Below are 20259 nucleotides of genomic sequence, written 5' to 3'. Positions count from 1 at the left end.
AGCATTTTCGTCACCCACCGGCAATGTTCTCACGCATTTTAAGTATAGTTAGTAGACTTCAAATCACTATGTCTATGTTAGCCTCCTGCAAGCAATTGAGGCCGAAGGCTTTGCTCAACACAGCGAGCACTGCGATTAGCAAACCAACATGATACACACAAGCTTCGTGCTTCGATCGGCATTGCCTTTTTTCCCTGTAAGGCACAATATACAAAAGGGATCGCATAAAGAGAATCCAACAGCTGTTTGTAAGGACACAATTTCTGTAAGATGAGTGAATGCGTTGTAGATGACTGAACTTACGAGACTGAAAAAAAAAAAAAAAAAAAGAGAGTTCATATGTCCTCCTTTTGCGGCAAAATAACACAACACGGGATAACGACGCAATCTCTCGGCTATCTGCGCAGAAACTTGCGCAACGCACCTCATGATGTACGTAAATTAGCATACCTTACTTATGTTCGCCCACAATTAGAATACGCTTCATCCACATGGTCACCATATCAAGATTATCTAATCCGTATGTTGGAAGGTGTTCAAAATAGGGCAGCCAGATTCATATCTGGCAACTACGGCTATCATTCAAGTGTTACCCGAATAAAGCAAGACCTTACATTTCAGTCATTGGAAGATCGCCGTGTCATTGCTCTTTTATGTCTTTTTCACAGGTACATTTATAGTAATAAATTTCGCTGTTTGCCGCTTCATGCACCTATGCGCACATCTCGACGCATTCACAATGCACTTAGTTTTGCACGCATTCATGGTCTAACGAAGGCATTTAACTCATCACCATTACCTCGAGCTATTGCACATTGGAATAGTCTTCCGGATCACATTGCATCCATCTCTAATCGCGAAACATTCCGTGATAACTTGAATTCGTGGCGTATTAATATTGTATAAAGATGTACTTTGCTTTTTGTAATATTTGTATTGTTGCCCTTTTTTTTCGTCTGTATCTTTGTTTTTTATTTATTTTTTTTGTATCTTTCTTTAACTTGTAATTACTGTTGCCCCCCTTACTCAATGCCCTTCAATGGGCCTGTAAGGTATTTTGAATAATAAATAAATAAATAAATAAATAAATAAATAAATAAATAAATAAATAAATAAGACTTCGCATGGTCGTGCCGCATCCTTGGACCACTTGGACCATGCGCTATATAGAACACAGCATTTAGTACTGCCTCGGAAGCTCGCGAAGTCTGCAGCTGGTCGTTCGACCACTTGAAAAGTGTGATTCACACTGTACGGTATGCGGTTATTATTAACCAAACTATTTTATTTGTGGGCGGAAAGCCTTGCCCAGCAAACAAGGAAGTCGCCCAATGCATCTTCAGATAACAACTTGAACGCTTGTCAAAGTAAACAGCACAACTTATTCGCCAGCAGAACTGTACCCACGCTGTTAGGATCGTCAAATGTGTCGTAACTACTCGTTGCAGCTAAACCAGAGCTTATAATTACAGTGCTGAGAATGCTGCAGTATGGTAACATTCGTGAAACGAATTTTACGAAATACCTAACTGATATCCGAGGCTGATTGTAAGCTCAAACAAACGCGCACACCTCTCGCTGGGTGCTCCGTCCGCCCTAACGCCAGCAGAAACTCCAGCCGCTTAATTACTTCAGACTTAAATTCCTTCACTACGCCTCACAGGACCATACCTCACGTAGAAGACGCCCTTTCATACTAAATAGACCACGCGAGTGCGACAAAAGTCCACCAGAAACTGCCGCCGAGCATACAACACGGGCGTTCGCCCAAGTCAGCATGCCAACTACCCATAGATGGCGCCACTGCCTACGCAATGGCGGCGCCCATGAAAAAACGGTCTATAGACGGCAGAAAACTGGGTGGCGTGATGAAGTTAGAAAATTTGCAGGGGCAAGTTGGAATCAGCTAGCGCAAGACAGGGGCAATTGGAGATCGCAGGGAGAGGCCTTCGTCCTGCAGTGGACATAAATATAGGCTGATGATGATACGCTTATATGAACACAGTGTGCATGGTGCACATTGCCTTCGACTTTTGTCCCTTTATGATCGTGTGTGTATAGGACTGTAGGCTTTACATTCTTTCGAACCTTTGACGTTGTTTGTTCTTACAATATTTTTTTATTATAATTGAAACTATTACGTGAAAAGGAATTGCCCTAACCATAATATGTGAGTGCATCTCACTCTCTCTCGCTTTTATTTTCATTTCAATGAAAAAAGGAGGGCGGGGGGAACCGAGGTGCTTCATATTTAATAACTACCGTACGAAAGCAACAGACAGTTCATTCATAATTAACCCTACATTTCATTGGGCTCTCCTTGGCTTCATTGGCAGTTGGCTTCGTAATTGTACCTGCGTATCTGTTAACGAATCGTTTTTATTGTTATTATTGATTTTAGTAATACCCTCCGCGAGCCGTAGACATTAAATAGGGAAGTGTTATATTTAGTTTAGTGCCTTGCAATACAAAAGTAGATAATACAATTCTGTAAAAACGTTACGTAGGAAATAAATTCCCTGGTATACAATGTTAGCTAGAGCAGAACAAACCAATTGATGACTCATGATGTTTAGTGCGGATGTGGGAAGAAAGTTATACAGTCCAGCGATGTTCTGGGGATAAATTATTCTCTCAAAAGATCCACTGTACGCATATCCCTATTAATAAAAAAAAAGAACCCATTGCCCATATGCGCTATCCATAATTCTATATGTGATCATATGAGATCCCTTATAAAAATCCTTATGTCCCCGTATGATGAAATAGGAATATGGTTGTTTACGTTAAAATGACGCTTCTGCGAAGGCATTCTTACTTTTTTCTTCTTTTTCCGTGCAGCTTGCCTTGTGGAATAGATTTGTATTTAAATAAAAAATAACGTGGAGGACCCGCCTCCTCATGCAGAAACTGTAGTAGTGGCTTAGCGAACTTGTATATGAGCTGATGCCTCTAACTGGGTGTCTGATCCGCTGAATTGATAGCCTAAGCACCTGACTGCCTGGACGGAAACCCCAAAAGAGATCGATCGAGAACACGGCGACCGTGGAATAAACGTCGGTCGTGTAGATGTATAGAGCACAGATATTGAAGTCAAAGAAAGTGGGGGGGGGGGGGGGGGGGGGTAGTTATTAGTTAAGTTTAAGTGAAAATGTTGGGATAATAGTTTATAAAGGAGAGTGACAGTGGCCGAAAAGATAAAGTTGTCTTTTCGTCCTCTTTCATTAATTCCACATTTTTCAATTAAGCATAGCAATTGATCGGCATTTTCTCGGGCTCCATCGCCCCATGCTTCGTATGGGCGCAGCTCGAGAGAGAAGCCTATACGCGCGCACCATCTGCCGTTATTCGCGCGGCGCAGCCGGAGGTGAGGATAAATTGCGCCATCCCGAAAATTGCGCATGCAGTCGGGTATCGTTTCTCGTTTGGCGCCGTTTCGGGCACTGTGCGAGGTGTTTGCGGCTCACGACGATAACAGCGCGATAAGATAGGCAGCATGCATGGGGCTATAGAGCAAGTCCAAATGAGCGAGCCCCATTTATTTTATTTCATTATTTTATTTTTTATCCTTATTGTTGCAGCTGCTGCGTATAGGGGACCTGCGTCACTCTACTTAGCTTATCTCGCACGTCCGTGTCACGAATATTTGATGTGGTCGAACGCGCAACGATCGCGATGTGCGACTTTATCTGACAAGGCGGCCGAGTGGGATTTGCGTCAGCTTTTGCCTGCAGTAGACTTTCTGGTTGTTATTATTGGGCTGTTGCATGATCGTCTGAAGTGCAGTTAAATGATATAATTCGTTAGAGGTATAATTTAGGTCGCTGCGTAATTGAGGTGTTTCAGATGGGTTTCTTCTGTTGCAAAAATATTTATCGCGAGTATGAGAACTGTAGAATCGTTCGCGTACAGGGGCGCAAAATTGTTCAAAGGACCAACGTTGTTTTTGTAAACCGTGCTTTCTTTGTAAAATCAACGGCGCGGCCTCGTTGCGACGGAAGCGCAATGCGGAGACGCTCGTGCGTCAGCCGTTGCGTGCACACTAACCGCGCCAAGCACAGCTGCACATCAAGTAAGAACAACGTGTTCGCCTTCATTCCTCAGCACAGAAAGTACACACGCACACACTGATACGTTGGTGTTCGCCAGGTGGTCAAAATTTATTTGCAGCCTCCCATTCTCTTACAAGCGTTCTGTCTCTTTGCGGTGTTAAAATGAAACGTATGTTCACCAAATGGACACACCTTGGTCAGCAGCGCGGACAAGCATCATTGGCAGAAAGGTTAACTTGCGAATTTTCGTCGCTCTAAAGAAACCTTATATCAGTGTACACTGATGAAGTGTTCTGCGAAAACTCTATATTCGTTAATCTCGCGGTAATAGGTTGATTACTAAAATATGAGAAAAATAAAAAGGTCAAAGTTATCTTTTTAATTGCGCGCCGAGACCTCAGCGCCGGTGCATCACTGTGTGACGCAATGAATCCCGTGGAGAGGTTTGCTTGGCGGCACGATTGGCATGCTGCTCCGGATGTGTATGACGATAAATGAAGTGAAACTGATTTAATGTTCATCTCGAGCGTCCCTTTAAGACCGGTCGCTCTATCGAAATGTTTATGGAGTGTCGTGTGCACGCCTGTGCCACAAAAGGACGATAGCAACAGCGCAATATGCGAGCGGAACAGCCGGTGAGAAGCTCAGGCTGGCGCGGTACACCTGTTGACGCGGGCCACGTGTAGCGTCTCTTATCGCGAGCCTGCATCGGGAACTCTTATCTCTATACGGCGCTTAGGTAAGGTCGCAGCTTTGCTGCCTCCATATTCCGTGTTCTTCTTCTTTTGTCCCCTTATTTTCTTTCCGCCATCCGGCCGAATAGTCTTGTATCCTGTTCTACCGGTGGTTACACACGGACGTGGGCGTGCACACCCCCTTTCGCGAGAGTGCGCTGGAACATCTGTGACGTGCACGGCGAGGTCAAGAGCGCACCCGACCGACCGATCGCTGCATGTGTGGGTTGGCCCGACGAAGACCGAGTCCGCATTCTGAGGTAGCTCGGGTCCCGATTCGGACGCGCGTGAAACGCAGAAATGCTCGTCAGACAACCGCGGAATGGATGCGAATGAAATGTGTCGCATTTGAGAGAGAGCGAAAGCTTAGAGTTCTATAACTGACTTCGGCTGTGCGTCGAAAAACTGGTAGACTTATAGGAAAGAAAAATGGAGCGCAACCGCCGCTGTATATAGTCCAGTGCAAGGTTAGGACGTTGCGCTGCTGAGCGAGAAGTGGCGGGTGCGAACCCTGCCGCGGACCGCATTTAGACGGGGGCGGAATGCAAAAATCGCTCGTGCACCGTGCATTAATTGGGGTGTCCCAGGTGCTGAAAATCAATCTGGAACCCCCCACTACGCCTGCTTCGTAATCAGATCCTGGTTTTTGCACGTAAAGTCCCAGAATTTTTTTAATGAATACACACACACAATAGAAAAAAAAAAAATGGTAACAGAAAGGTTGCAACTTCCTAACTTGGCAAAAAAAAAAAAAAAAAATCGGAACTTGCATTTCTGGAAACTCTTCTGGTAGACCATCCAAAGCTGATAAATATGATGCGTTAGTACGGAAAGTTCGGCTATAGTTAGTACGGGTTAATTTTTTGGCGCAAAGGCTCCAGGGAATAAACTCGAGCAGAAAAAAAAAAAAAAGCAATGGTGAACACAAGCGCCGACTTTCAGCTCATGACATTACACGAGTCGCAACCGTACAGTGTAAGAGACCGTAAAACCAGAGAAGCTATATAGGGGTGGTTATTTGTGACGTTTCCAAAGATCGCTTATTAACCGAAGATTGGTCATGCACCAAAGATCGCTTTCTGCCGATTGGCAGGGGGGGCACCGCAAAGTGTAATACGTTTACGAATAAGCTAATTGGTCGCGTGTTTCTCAGCATATAGGCATAACTTTTGACAATTCAAAGTATATTTCCATCCGTTCTGTTATCGGTTCGCACGTGTGTTTGCGCACGCTGGCACCTTCCTTAAAAAAGGTACCTGTTTTGTGACTGAAGTTAGCTGTACAGCGACGTCCTTTCCTTTCCACTCGTTTCCTTGCTTGTTTTTTGCATCTCTACGCCGCACACAAACTTTGGACTACACGAAAGCTCTGACCTGTGCGAAGCACAAACACTGTACGAGATTACACACATTTGCATAAAATCAGTGCAAAGGCAACTCTACGCGTTGCGGTTGGTGTTATATAGCTTCTAATTAATCGCCTCACAGATTCTAACGTCTGCTTTTAAGGCCTGCATCTCTCTCTCTCTCGGCCCGGCATTCGCACCGCTGCAGGTTACGACCGCACGGGTGCTTCCCGCGGCTGCAGACGAGCGGCGTCGTCTCTGACAGCGAATGGCTCGGAACTGTGCTGCAGGAAAGGGTGGCCTTGGAAAAATTTCGGAGGGGCGTTCCCGGGGCCCCCCTTACTCACCTGGAGAACGCGGATTCACTCCGGGCTGCCTTCCAGGCAGTGTGTTTGGTTTTGTTGCCTTGTCGGGAGTAAGGGGGACAGGAAAGGCGTTGCGCCCGAAGCGCGCATGCTCGGCATTCTTGCTCACCTCCGAGGACGCGGGCTGCAGTGAACACGCGAGCTTATTTCTTGCTGCTCGTCGTTTAATCACTCCGTAGAGGAAGGGGGGGCTACGTTACGAGCCGATTAACCGACGACGCGGTCAAGAGCAAAGCACTAAGTTCAGACTGGTACACTATTGTTTCAAAACTGCATTTTTTGTTAGTTATTACATGCATTAGACTGCATTAGATTGAGTATTGGGAGATAATTTATGAAGGTCGGCGCTGCACTTCCTTCATTTTGTAAGTTCGCGTCGAAAGTCCTCTGCCGTGACGTCAGTGCGACGTTACGGTTTTCACATTAGAGCATAGCAGCTGGGCATACAAGGATGTAAAAAAGCAAATAATAATGTATTGCGGCAGAACCCGTCTCACTATGAATGTCTACATTAATTGGATTATCAACGAAGCAGTGTAGCAAACACACAACGTATTGCAACCGCAGACGGGCATTATCTATGAGGCGATGGTTTATTGGGACGAGGCTGCAGGTTTGGTAGAGAAAGGTGATAAAATATCTGTGACGATTAAAAGAAACGAAAAATAAAATTCGTAGGTATTACGTGCCAAAACTACGATATGTGATTACGAGGCGCGCCGTTGCGGGGGATTAATGCTGAGCACCTTGAGCTTCTCTAATTACGTGCACCCAGTGCACGATACGCAATCATTTTTTTTTTCCATTCCGTTACGACTGGAATGCGGCCGCGGCGGCCGGAATTGAACCCACGCCACTTTGCTATATACCGCTGCTGGTGGGAAAGAAGTGTAGGCTACATAAATTATCCTTTATCGCAAGCTGACACCTGTGGCTACCTCGACATAAAATTGAGGGACAGCGTCTGTCTCTCCGCATACAAAAAAAAAAAAAGCGAGAGCATTATATATGCGAAAAAAAGGTGCAGTGTTATCACGTTCGGTGTCGGACTGCTGTACTGTGGCCGCGGGAAAATAAGGCCGTGAGATTGACCATCGCATGGGAGATCTTCTCGGGCTGCGCAGAGGAGATGCGCTGGCTGAGCGGGCAGTCCCGTCACCGACAGGACGGTGACAAAAACGAGCGATCCAGGCCACGCGGTTTGTTCAGTCCTGTAGGGTGCAGTGTATACAAGAAGGTTCAGCGGACGTCCTGCGCATGCGCTGCTTGAAAGTCGTTGTTATTCATTGAACACGCGACCGATATTTCACGGTGAACATGCGTTGCGGATTCGAATAAATTCACACATCGCCGGGTTATTTGATTTGCTCGCCACTTAGCGGAAACACGGTTGAAAATGTAACGGCGCGACGTGACACATAAACCGGGGAGCAGACGAGCGCTTGCCCTTGCCGTGCTCTTGGGTTTACGAAACGTCCTTGTCCCAAGCCGCAATGTTACGTTTGGAATCGATGCGGAAACAACCAGCCCAATATTTCACGTGACTGAGCGGAGCGGGAACACGTTGCCGTCTGCTCGGCTCTCTTCAAAACTAATCGAGTCACCGGGTTTATAGCTTTCCAAGGCACCACTGCAGCTATACGAGAGACGCCACAGCGAGGGAGGGCTCCGGAGGAACTTTGACCCCGCGGGCCTCTTTATGTGAACACTGTGTTCAGCAAATCGTCCTGAATGGCAATGGCGTTGCTCTGCCGAGGTGGTGGGTTCGATCTCCGTCGCGGCGGCCGAATTCCGAGTGGGGCCAAATGCGAAAACGCTCTCGTATACGTATAGATTTATATATACTTATAGATTTATAGTATACCCCAGCGCAGTTTACTAACACAGCTTCACCTGAGCCCGAAGAAGCTCGACACACGCTACATTTTGCATTCCACTGTCAAGCGCTTGTCTGATGTTTCTTGTCGTCCCGTCTTCGCTTGCCGTCTTCGTTTGCGCTTTTAACTTATTAGATTGCGGAATACCAATTAGCCCAGCCCTTGTAAATCATCAGAAATTAAGATATTGTTACGACGCAACCAAGAGTGGCGCCAGTCAGAAGAAGACGATTTGACGTGTAGAGGTGGACTCGGTCTCGACAGCCATCTTGTTTATGTATCGTTGTCTCTCTTTGTAAATATTGTAAAAAAAAAAACATCTTTATGTGTGACTTCGGCATCGTATGTTGACAATTACCTAGCCTGTGTGAGCTACTCAGGTGTCACCGTGTCTTAATCTAGCATTCTGCCCATACATGTTCTTTATCTCGTAAAGTCACTTATGGGCCTGCGACAATTTCGTCCCCGTCACCACTCTCCCTCCCGTCCCCCGATCATGTAATCGTCTCTTGCCTTGCAAACCGCACCGCCGTTCCCATTAGCTTTGAAATCCCCTTGCCTCTGGAAGGTGGGAGTTACCCACCGTAGCGCGATCGCACACTTCGCCACTCATGTGGGTCTGGTTGGATGGTTACCATCGCATTTCCTTACACAGAGCTGAGTCTTTTTCCAATTTTTTTTTTTTTTCCCTGTAGCAGACACGTCTGCCTCCTTCGGTTACGAATATTAGCTCCTCCGGGTTTTCGCATGCAGGAGCCAGCTGGGGCTTACAAGATCGTCCGAAATTTCGCACCCAAGGAGGACGGTAATCGAACCCGTCGCTCAGCCGCGCGGGAACCTAAAGGCCAGCAAAACAATTATCTAGGGACTTTACGGAAACCCACTAGGCACCACCTCAGGCGGCAGTGTTCGCGACAGCGGCAGGTGGCAGGCCGACCCCGGCCGACCTCGGTGCCAGGCCGCCGCACCCGAGCCGAGCATCGCATCGTCCCGCGCGCGACTGGGCACGGAGGAAGAAGGCCCGTCCCGTGGAAGAAACTCGTTTCTCTCTCCGGCCGGACGCGTGCGTGCTACCACGACGATGATGATGCGCGCAGGATGGCCCTCTCCGAGCACGAGCAGCCCATCTCGGCCACGGCGATGGGGAGAATGAGAGGAGGTGGAATTCCCAGCCCTCTCTCTGGAGGATCCACCGCTGCTTCATCGAAGCGCGCCGGGTAGCGTGGAGGACCCCCTTCGTGCCCCCCTCTCCCTCCCACTACCGTTCCGCGGTTCTTGTTTACTCCTGCGTTTCGTTCGTGCCGCGTTTGTTTGCCCGTTTATTTTACTTTTCCTTACAATGGGGCGCGTGCTGCGTGACGTAGCGCGCATGATTGCGTGTGCGTGCTTCTGTTTCTCTCTCCTATTTTTTTTTTTCATCCTTTCTTTCGTCGTATGCGGAACTTTCTCTCTGTGGATTTCGCGGACTGAGGCGAGATGAGAGAGAGCGGGGCGAGCACGCTAGAGAAGAGAGAGAGAGAGGTTAGACAGAGACGAAGCTCACGGCGGCCCTGCCAATGATTTCCCTGCCGACCGAAGCCGGGCTGCTCGCCCGCGGGCACCGTGAAAGTCGTGCGTCCGCCCCCCCCCCTCCCGTTCTTGGCGTTCGCTGCTGCAGTTCGTGGCGCCCGGAGGATGCTGGGCGCCGGCGATCCATCGCTCCTGCCATCCTGCGACCGTCTCCATTGCAAAAGGCGGACACGGAGGAGGCAGGGAGGGGCCAGCGCGTGCTCAGAATGTTGCCTTGCAAGAGAGCGGCGGGAGAATGGGCGCCGAGCGGGTCGCGTATATCGCGAGAATTTGCGTGCGGATCCTGCGTGTACACGGCGGCAGCTACAGTCCCGATTCTTCACTCCTCGAGGAGAAGGAGGCTGGACGACGGGGAGCAGCGTTGTTGGCTGTCGTCGGCGAAGGAAGGTGTGGAGCCGTGTACGCGTGTTCTCGCGGGTCGGAGAGTGGCGGAAATGATTATACGAAGCCGAATGTAATTCTCTGCTGCGAGCGGCCTGCTCGAGTCCCACGAAAGCGCTCTGTGAAAAACGGGAAGTCGAGGGAGCAGATTGATCGATTGATTGATTTCTTCGCTACGAGTTGGGTCGCGGCTTCCACTCTTGACTACATTGATTTGAGTACGAGAGGGTTTAGATTTCGGTTTCAGAAGGTGCAGGTAGGATTTTAAGGATGACGTGACAGGCGACGACGTCGCTTACCGTCGTCCCCGAATTCATTCGTGAAACCAGACCGAGAGCAACCATGGATGGTACATTCCATGCCGGTGGTGTCGCGATGGTCTTCTCTCGTTGCCGGCGAATCGGTCAACACGATGCGATAGCGGTGAACGTATACATGAATCGTGCATATTTGATGAAAGAGAAAAACCTTTATTTATTTTGCAGGCAAAACGTCCTTCAGTTCTGCCTGGTCCCTAAATGGAGGTTACGAGGACCACCTTGGCGCGTTCCTTTGGCATTTCACTAGCACGTTTTTTTTTTTCGTTTTTTCATTATTATTATTCTGATACCTGGCGTTCGTCTCCTGCTGGCCTCATAGAATGCGGTCGGGAGTCGATCCGTCACCTCGTACTCCCTTGCCCAGTGCGGGCGAAGGTGCGCGCGCATTCTCCATCGCTGCGGCTCTCCCACGACAAACTAGTCCGCGCGCCCGATAACCGGTTGAACCATGAATAATGACGCGCGTTGTGCGAGGAGCCGGGCCGAGAAAGCCACGACGATCTGGTTAGTGAGAGGCGCACCTTTGGCACGCACGACGACCTGTTAGACCGACGGGGCGCCCATTGCCCCCTCCTCCCCCCCTGCGTGGAATATATTTTCGAGTGTACATTGGTCACCCTGTCCCGCTGATACGAGCGGTCGCCTTTTCACAGCGATAGCCGCTCGTGGTTCATTGCTTGTTTCCCGTGTCCTTCGGACAGTTCTTTGTGACGCCGTCCCGTACATTGTCACAGCCTCCGGCAGTGCTGCCCTCTTGCTCCTTCCCCGCGCCCGCTAATTGTTATTCTCGTTTTTCCGTCCCAGCTCCGTGTAATTTTGTGCGAGTCCTCGAGGTCCACCAGATCATTCGGATACATGGCTCTCTTTAGGATACTGCATGACTGAAGGCAAAGTCTCAGTGAGAATTCGCACAGCTGCCGTTGCCACGTATCGTGCGTCGTTACGGCGTTAACGGATTTCCGAGAGTTGGAAGCGCTGCGGCGAAGTGGACGAGGAAGGGCCTTTCTTCCTCGGTCGCTGTGTAAACGTAGCGCCGTCTTTACCTCTTCCTCGACCGCGTCGTTGTGTACTGCTTTCAACGCTCACTGCGTCACACCATAATCGAGAGAAGCTCGCTACTGTGCGTTTTTTCGCTGATACGTTTTCCCGGTTATAACGTTGCCGCGAAGCCCGGTGATGCTAATGGCGGGTTCGCGTAATGTGTTTCCTGGCGCATGCGCATTCCGTTCCTTCAGTCCCGGGAAACGCGTATATTGGATGGACCTCTCAATTATATGTGGCTATATAGTCGACGTAGTCGTGTCGCTCAAGGTCGTCGTCTTAATGGGCGTCGCTGCCGTGAGAATTGCAGCGAAGCTTCTTTGGCTTGTGATGTAAGGCGCTCACGTCATTTCGTCGTCCGTGCATTGCGGAAGTGTATTTGACAGCATGTCCTGATGGATGGAACATCCGCGAGATTTGATGCAGGTCGAAGCGGCGGTGGTACGCCTCTGCTCCGTCCAAATATATCGTCGCGTCCCCTGTCCGAATCCTACGACAGCTTTCGGACGTCACTTCCGGGAGTCTGCATTCGTTCCGTTCGCACATTCCTGTCGGTCTTCGGTTCATTCTCGTTCCATAGACCGTAACGTACAGTCGTCGTCTAAAGTTAGCGGATCGCGGGATTTTCGAGAAAAAGCTGAGTATTTTCACCGCCTGGTCATTTCATGCGTATTTGGATTCCCAGCCTGTTTATGCTAGCATGTTCAAACAGTGGTTCAAACGGCGCGCACTAGTGTATATTCAAGCGACGCGGTGGCTTAGCGGCTTAGGCGTTGCGTTGCTATAAGCACGAGGTCGCGGGTTGGATTTCCAGACGCGGCGGCCGCATTCCGGTGGGGGCGAAATGCAGAAACGATCCTGTACCGTGCATATATATAGGGAGCACGTTAAGGAACCGGGTTACCCTGGGTGGTATAAATTGGGAATCGGAGCCGAAGGGGGCCGAGTTCATTAATGAACTTACTGCGAAACGTACGGGCGCATGTACACTGCAGAGCACGGAAGGAGTATACAGTACGATCCACACTTAAAGGGAACACCCAGTTCAAACTCGCTCATCGATATAGCAGCTGACACGAAGGAATGCTCGGTATATATACTCGTCTGCCTGTCGCTTTGTAGGAGACCCCCTTTTAATGCGTAGCTTTCTTGCGAACCCTCCTAGAATGCTCTGACCGTGGCTGCGGCCATGGGTGCTGCTGTTTCGCCAAACAGTTGAGACGAGTTTAGAGCGCCTCGACCAGTTCAAAGAAATTTCGAAAGCGCAGTCAACTCAACGCAGTTGCAACAAAATTGCGTGCGGCTGGCCGAACTACACTTGCAATGCGATGGTGGTATACTATAGGTGATGACGTTAAGAGACGAAAGAAATCAGATAGGCAGAGAAATCCGGTTTGTTATATACCCTATATGCTGCGTGGAGGTCGGGGGAGGGGGAGATAAAAAGAAAGTAGAGAGCACTGACACACGATCACCGCACGCTACAGGCCAGGATCACGTGCAGCGCGATAAACATCGGCTAAAGTCGTTTGTGTACGTCTGTTGATGATGGTATACTAGCGGGGGTTAGCCTGGCAGACTTGAGCGGCTGTGCATACGTGAATGCAGCAATGTGGGTTACTTAAATGGAAAACAACTGTAAGTGCGCGCTGAAGGGGACTGCACGTTTCGGTTACTCTCCCGGTAGCAGAACGGTCTAAATGAGCGAAACATATTTTGGCACATTAGTTCTGCGCACATCCGCAAGGCGGAAGAAGTTTGTTAAAAGGAGAAAATCGGTTAAATTTTCGTGTGCAGGTTTGTGCTACGCTCAGGGGGATGAGAAAATACTCTTAAATTCTGTGACCTCACAATGACGTGTCCGGTGCTGGCGTTTCGCGGCAACTTAAAAGAGAAAGAAAGCAAGGAAGGAGTGGTTGACCTTCGTTCTCTCGCGCTGTAACCGACTTTGCTTCCTAAACTTCCAAATTAACGGAAATCGCGGAAGGATTATTTGCCATATGAACGCACGGTGCGCTTAACAGTCGTAGACAATAGTAGAGAAGTAAGGGACGTGGAATTCTACTGTACGCGTCTATTAAGTGCATCGTTAAGTCGTTATGCTCAACCAACTCGCCTCAATAACTTTGTTGACCAGTTCATTGCCACTCTGGCAACTGATTTAGCTTTGCCCTTTTATGTCTCTTTTATAGTACATAATAAAGCGATATCCTTGTCTGGGTGACGCCAGCTTGAGCCCCATTAAGGGGTGTTTGTCATTACGAGATGAAACTTTTGTCACACCGAAGCAATCGCCGTTATTTCTGAGTTCGTTCCCTTTCCCCGTGCACGTCACGTTCCCGGAAAGATGCATGGAAAGTGGCCGCGGAAATGACCGTATACCCTTTGTCTGTTTTTCACGTTCCTTGCGTTTGCGCCAAGCGGAATAACGCAATAGCGAACACTTATACCTTGCCTAAGAACAAGTTCTTCTGGACCATTAATTGTTCGAGTGCTGAAATTACGCCCTCCAGAAAAAGGTGCAATATATGTTTACGTGCATGGAAGCTTGCCAAACGACTACCGGTTGTTTTTAAAGCGATTACCTTTCTTCGGCTTTTTGTCTCCCGTTGTCGTGGGGGGAAGGGCGCATGCTCTGTGCTCCACGTCGAACACCTTGTAACGAGATATAGTTAAAGGCTGCGTGTCGCAGAAAATACGGTGTCGGCGGCGTTGCCCGTTCGAAAGAATTATATTTATGTACGGGGTATATACCAAGTGTATGTATATGTCGTGTCTTGATATATGACATGCGGCGTATGCGGGTTATATTGCCACACCATTCTGTCACTAAAGTTGCTCATGCCTTGTCTTACATTCTTGACAAAGTTATTCCTCGGAATTTTCAGAGCGACAGCCCACAAACGGATGTCACGAAACAAAACACCAACAGCGCATGCCTTTTATGTTAAATCTTCTCAGACTAAAATATTAGAAGTGCGAAACGATAACAGAAACCTGAAAATGATGTTTTTCTTTGGCGCGGCTGTGCACTAGCTCCGGGATCGGCCCACGCAAGCGGCCGCGTTTCTACCAGAAAGCTCGCCTTCGCGCATAGCGTTTGCTGCAAGCGTTTCCCGGTAAACATTGTGGTTACATAAGCTGCAGTTGCCGGGAAGCGTGAGAAGCAGTCAGGGATCTTAGAATGCCACCGCGTTACACTCTTATAGGGGATCGCTTAAGCGTCCTCCAAAAATTTTTTTTAGTCTACTTGGTCGATCGAACGCCACTCTTTGATACGTGTTGCTTTGATCGTTCCTCTAATGAAGCGAATAATACATTGAGAGCTATCGTCGATGGTTTCTTTGTTCACACGCGCCTTGTATATGTCTCTTTTATATAGGAGCTGCTGGCGACGGCGTGCGAGTCCGTGTCGGCGGCCGACGCGGTGTCGGCGCTGCGCTGCGGCGCCTTCTCGTCCTCGGGTTCGGTCGAGTCCTTCACGGGGGCGCCGGGCCGGCCGGACTCCGTGCGTCGGCGCCGCACCCTGGAGTCCGAGGACTCGAGCTACGACTCGGACACCGAAAACCCCACGGACACCACCTGCACCACGACGACGACGTCGTCGTCGACGCGGCAGCACGAGGACGTGTCCCGGACCGTGTCCGAGACGCTGGGCGCCGAGTTCGCCGAGTACGTGACGGCGGGACCCCAGTACTCCAGCCGGCTCGAGTTCGCCGTCAAGCTGGGCTACACCGAGGCACAGGTGAGCGCGCACGCGTGGGTCCGCTCCGCACATTCATTTCAATTAAGGGGCACTGTCGTATTGTGGAAGTTGTCGAAACCCAACCACATTTTCCCCGCACGTAAAAAAAAAAAAATATTACTTAGCAAGTGCGAACGTTGGTAAATGGAAAATAACTTGGTAGTTAGTGTTGGTCTCGGTGTGTCGGACTTGAAATCATCGACCCTGTCGGGACTTGATGACACCACTACAAATTTGCTCACGTCGTGTAGACGCTCCTCGAACAAAAAATTGTAATAACGAACAAGGGTACTGCGTTCGTTTCTTCTGGCTGAGCTCAGTCACGCGTGACCGCCGTAGTGATTGCAGGAATGTAGCGAGCGGTGTTGAAAACTCGTTGAGGCCTTCATCCCGGGACTTCTCTGCCGTGCAGGTCCAGCAGGCCCTGCGGCGGCTGGGCCCTCAACCGGGCCAGAACGAGCTGCTGGCCGAGCTGGTGCGGCTGGGCGCGCGGGAACAGTCCGGCGACGCAGCGCCCCGATCCGACCCGCTCTCGTCCTCCGCGTCGCAGGCGGCCGAGGACCCGCTCAGGCCCATCGTCATCGACGGCAGCAACGTGGCCATGAGGTGAGCGGAGGAAATCTCAATTTCCTCGAACTGAAGAGTATATTCTTTCGCGTCTGAAGCCGTGCAACCACGAAGGTCCGGCAAATCCATGCCCAGAGGTCAAGACGCTTGTCTATAGAACGCGCGAGCCGCTTGCTCCGGATTGCGCTATACTACATCTAGCGATAACGCCCGGTGCGAAAACGACTGAGCATGCGTGGCAACGTTCACGAGATGTCTTCTCTTCCCCTGCCGGTTGCCTCAAGCTCTGGAAACTGCGTTTGCCGTTAACGGTGCGTTCTATATATAGACAAGTACCCTGGCCTCTGTGCTACCACCTCACACCAGTTGCGTAGCTATAGAAGATCCCCCTGGCTACGCCACTGTTACCCACCATTCGCAATGTGGCGGAACATCGCAGCGGCAGAGTTGCGTCTAAAGACATTTTTGTAGGAAACTGCGAGGTGCGGCCGCACTTTACGTCTCTCGAGGCGCGCACTCGGGCGTCCGGGCGTCGCTGCGGTCTCGTCTCGAGTTTCACGGCGGAGCAGTCTTGCAGTTCCGACGGCACTGCAGCTGCTCGTCGTCGCGTGGTGATTCTCAAGGCCCGCCATTCGAGCGGCCGCAGCAGTGTCGCAACAGTGCGTGACCGGAAACACCTCACTGCCGACAGCTCGCGCGTATACTACACGCGCGCTCTCATTTAGATGCGCGTTTCGCCACTCGCCTTGGCGCACGCAGGAAGCGCGTCGTTTGATGGCCGCGTTGCAAAACGCAGTCCCCAACGTATAGTACCAGGAGCCGACCGCCTCGGCGTTATGCCGCGACCGTCGGCGACCGCTGCGCATCGCGTTCTGTTCGCGGCGCCAGGAGTTAACGTCCGTGATCGCGTCCGTGTCTTTCTGATGTGCGCATCGGAGGCCTTGCTCGCGTAGACAAAGCGGGGCGTTTGCTAAAGGAAGGTGCGATGATCTTCTTTTCTGGCGTTTTACGTGCCACAACCAGTTCTGATTATGAGGCGCGCCGTAGTGGAGGGCTCCGGATTCATTTTGACCACCTGGGGTTGTTTAACGTGCACTACAACGCAAGCACACGGGCGCTTTTTTTTTTTCTTTTTTTTTTGTTTCACACAGGCACCTAGCGCTCAAGTTTTTTTTCACATTTAACAGCAGTGCTAGAACACACTGGCGAGCGGTGGAAGCACAATCGACAAACATTCGTCGTGACGATCGCTTATCACGAGGTTTCCGAGGTCTGAGAATGTCCACGTACTGAGCCGTGCGACTCAGTATATGCATGCGTTCTTCCAATTGAGATTGAAAGCGTCGTGTGCCATTCGGACCAACGATAAAGCGCGGTTCGTTTCGTGTTCTTCGCGTGCCGGCGCCGCTGGCCGCGGGAATAAATGAAGGGACAGTAGAGGCGTCGTATAGAGCGCCCCGTGGCCGGCGCAAGGCCTCTGTATAGTCGCGTTCCTGCAATTTCACGCTGTCCGCAGATGAGCATCCACGGTCAGTGCGCATCCGTCTCTACGTACACGGCTCCGTCAAAGGCGCCGTGACGCAAGCGGGGTTTCGCGTCACCAGAGCGACCGACCTGTGGCGTCGCGCATCGTTAATGGACCCCGCTTGTGTGTGTGTCGTCCGTCTCGAATGGGGCCCGCGCTCGTCCGATGTTTGACGTCATCTCTCGCCCGCGCCTACAGCATTTGGAAACCATGCACACGCGCGCGCACCGCTCTGCAGGGTCCCAGATGGGCTCGGTTCCTGCTCGGGCGGGACCTTTTCCTGCATGCCCTCGCGAGTACGCGGGACCTGTCGAGAACGACCGCGCGCTGAGGACGCGAGAGAGATCCGTGGAAGGTCGGGGATTATATCGTGGCCGCGTTGTCGTGTGCCTCGATTGAGACGGAGCACCTCGGTCGACCCCGCCCTCCCGCTCGTCTTTCGCGCTGCGTCGGACGCGCTTGCATGGTTGGACGACTGCGGTCGCCTCGCGCGCTCGCTTCGAAGGTTGCTTGCGGCGACGGTGGCTCAACTGCTGTGGCGTTTTGCGCTTCTCGGAGCAAAGGCGTGTATTCGATTCCCCCCAGCAGGAATTCGTCTACTTGGGGTGCAGGTCAAAGAAGCGGCATTATCGGCCTGTTTGTGTGTCCACTGCGGGACGAAGGCCTCTCCCTCTGATCTCCAATTACCCCTGTCTTGCTTGCGCTATAGCTGATTCCACAAAGAAACACACGGGCTGTCAAAACGAATCCCGAGCCCGCCACTGCGACCTGTATAACCAATTGGATGTAGACAAATCAGTCGATAGAGATTGGTCAGTGAATAAATCTAAGTTATTCAATCACCCAATGAAATCAATCAATCTTCTGTGACGTCGTCTTCCCATTTTTTTGTGCTTTCAACGAGCGGCTTGTTGAGCCTGAGCGACCCCGGCTCATTTGCCGGTGTTATATGTTCCTGCATGTGGGCGTGTTATGCGTTAATTGCTCTTCTGCGTGTCCTCTACAAGCTTATTCTTCAGTGTCGCTCGTGGCAGAAGTCGGCAGGGCTGTGCTTAGTTGGCAATCGTGTACTTGCTACTTAGAAAGCAGGAATGATGAGGGGGCAGCAGTTTTCATCGTGTACACTTGATGTTGTTTGGATCATCATCATCATCATCATCATCATGTTGCAATGCAGACGCGCATGGTTACTGAATGGTAAAGGGCTGAATAATCGGAGCTCTAGTCCGATGCATCAGTAGCATAGCGTCACCATTCTACCGTCACCGCCTATCCCCAACTGTGTACGCGTGTTAGAGGAAGCTATGCGCATGCGCAGTATGTTGCATGCGGTATCGCGATTACTGCATAGAGCGGTAATGCTATGCTAAAGTTCTGATGGAACTGCATGATGCAACGCTGACGTACAAGTGTAAAAAAAAAAAAGAGAAGCACAAAAGGACAGAAGCAAGCTACGAAAAATGGGCAGGCAAGAAGAAAACAATGCGTGGAAAATTAGGTACTATACGAAGGAAATTGGCAATACGCGTGAAGACGCGGGACGATGGAGTCGAAATAGCCGCAAGGAACTCGGCGAAGAAGGTCGTTTGTGTGACATCAAAAAGAAGAAAGAAAGCATGGCGCGACGGGCGATCGTGCGCGGAGCTCAAGAATGGGCGAAGGTCCCAGTGTGGGGGGGAAAACGAAAGAAGCGCGAAAGAAACGGGCGGGCGACGCTAGAAGTGGTGCCGCGCGAATCCTTCCTGAGAAGCGGGCTTTCCCAGCTAGGCCCGCTCTCCCCGCGTCACCCTCGCCGTGCGCTGGGATATCCCTGCCCGCGTGCGTCACGCCGTTCTCGTCCCATCGTCGGTGGGGGAAAGTTCCGGTGTGATGTGATCACAACTGCAGCTGAGGAGCGGAACGGGCCGGCGACAACCGCAGCCACGTGCAACAAAAGAAAAGTGGCGAGAAGAGGGTGCCGCCTCGTTTTGTCGCGCTGGTTAATCGTTCTCGTGCGCGCATCTTCACGCGTGGCGCAACGCGTGCAACCGCGGTGTGAAGTCGCGGTCAAGCATGGCTACTCGTCCGCGGTGACGGTGTGCAAACGGAAGGCGGAGCTCTTTTGACGTCCGCACCTCGCACTGGTTATTGTGGAGAGGTTTGCAAGCTGAGCAAGACGACTTCTTTTTCGACCACTCCAGTGCTCTGCCGTCAGCTCACCGTCATCGGTAGCCGTTATTAAGGCGAAAGCCTTATATGTCTCATCAGTCAGTCGGCCTTGAGGGAAAACGCGTCGGCGACACGAAAGGTACAAAAAGGCTACGAACCCTCGACCTTTGGTGGGAGTCGAACGCACGCCCGTAGGTAGAGTTAATGAAGGCCAAGTTAATTAAGGCACAGTTTATTAAGATAGAGGTAATTAAGGAACTCGAACCCACGACCTTGAGTGGCAGTCGAACCCTCGTCGTATGGAATTAGGAGGGATAACTAAGCGAACTAAGGGGATGACTAAGCGAATTAAGAGGACGAGTGAGCGAATTAAGAGACACGACTAAACGAAGTAGACTAAGCGAATTGAGGGGTATGTGTACGTCATGTGTCCGTCTTTAATGCATCGGCACTTGGGCTTTCGCCTTCAACTCGTCTTAGGGATAATAAAGAACCCGAGGCGGTCAAAGTTAATCCGGAGCCCTCCACTACGGCGTGCCTCATAATCAGAACTGGTTTTGGCACGTTAAACCCCAGAAAGAAGAAGGTAA

At 50.6% G+C, this 20259-nt stretch overlaps 1 protein-coding gene across 3 annotated transcripts in view; it reads left to right on the top strand.

The window, feature by feature from the left end:
- Nucleotides 1–20259, top strand: part of LOC119461754 (endoribonuclease ZC3H12A-like) — a 107373-nt gene that overhangs the window by 55687 nt on the left and 31427 nt on the right. For all 3 annotated transcript variants that reach the window (XR_007468280.1, XM_037723129.2, XM_037723130.2), the window contains exons 2-3: nt 15067–15429; nt 15842–16035. Coding sequence is in view for 2 of the 3 variants with exons in the window: in XM_037723129.2 (XP_037579057.1) it covers nt 15067–15429; nt 15842–16035 (557 nt within the window). In the remaining variant the exon portion in view is untranslated. The remainder of the gene's footprint in view (nt 1–15066; nt 15430–15841; nt 16036–20259) is intronic.

The sequence above is a fragment of the Dermacentor silvarum genome, chromosome 8 (assembly GCF_013339745.2).
Source record: "Dermacentor silvarum isolate Dsil-2018 chromosome 8, BIME_Dsil_1.4, whole genome shotgun sequence".
NCBI classification, from domain to species: domain Eukaryota; kingdom Metazoa; phylum Arthropoda; class Arachnida; order Ixodida; family Ixodidae; genus Dermacentor; species Dermacentor silvarum.
The sequence above is the reverse complement of the archived record's forward strand: the minus strand, read 5'-3'. Positions and strand labels throughout refer to the sequence as shown.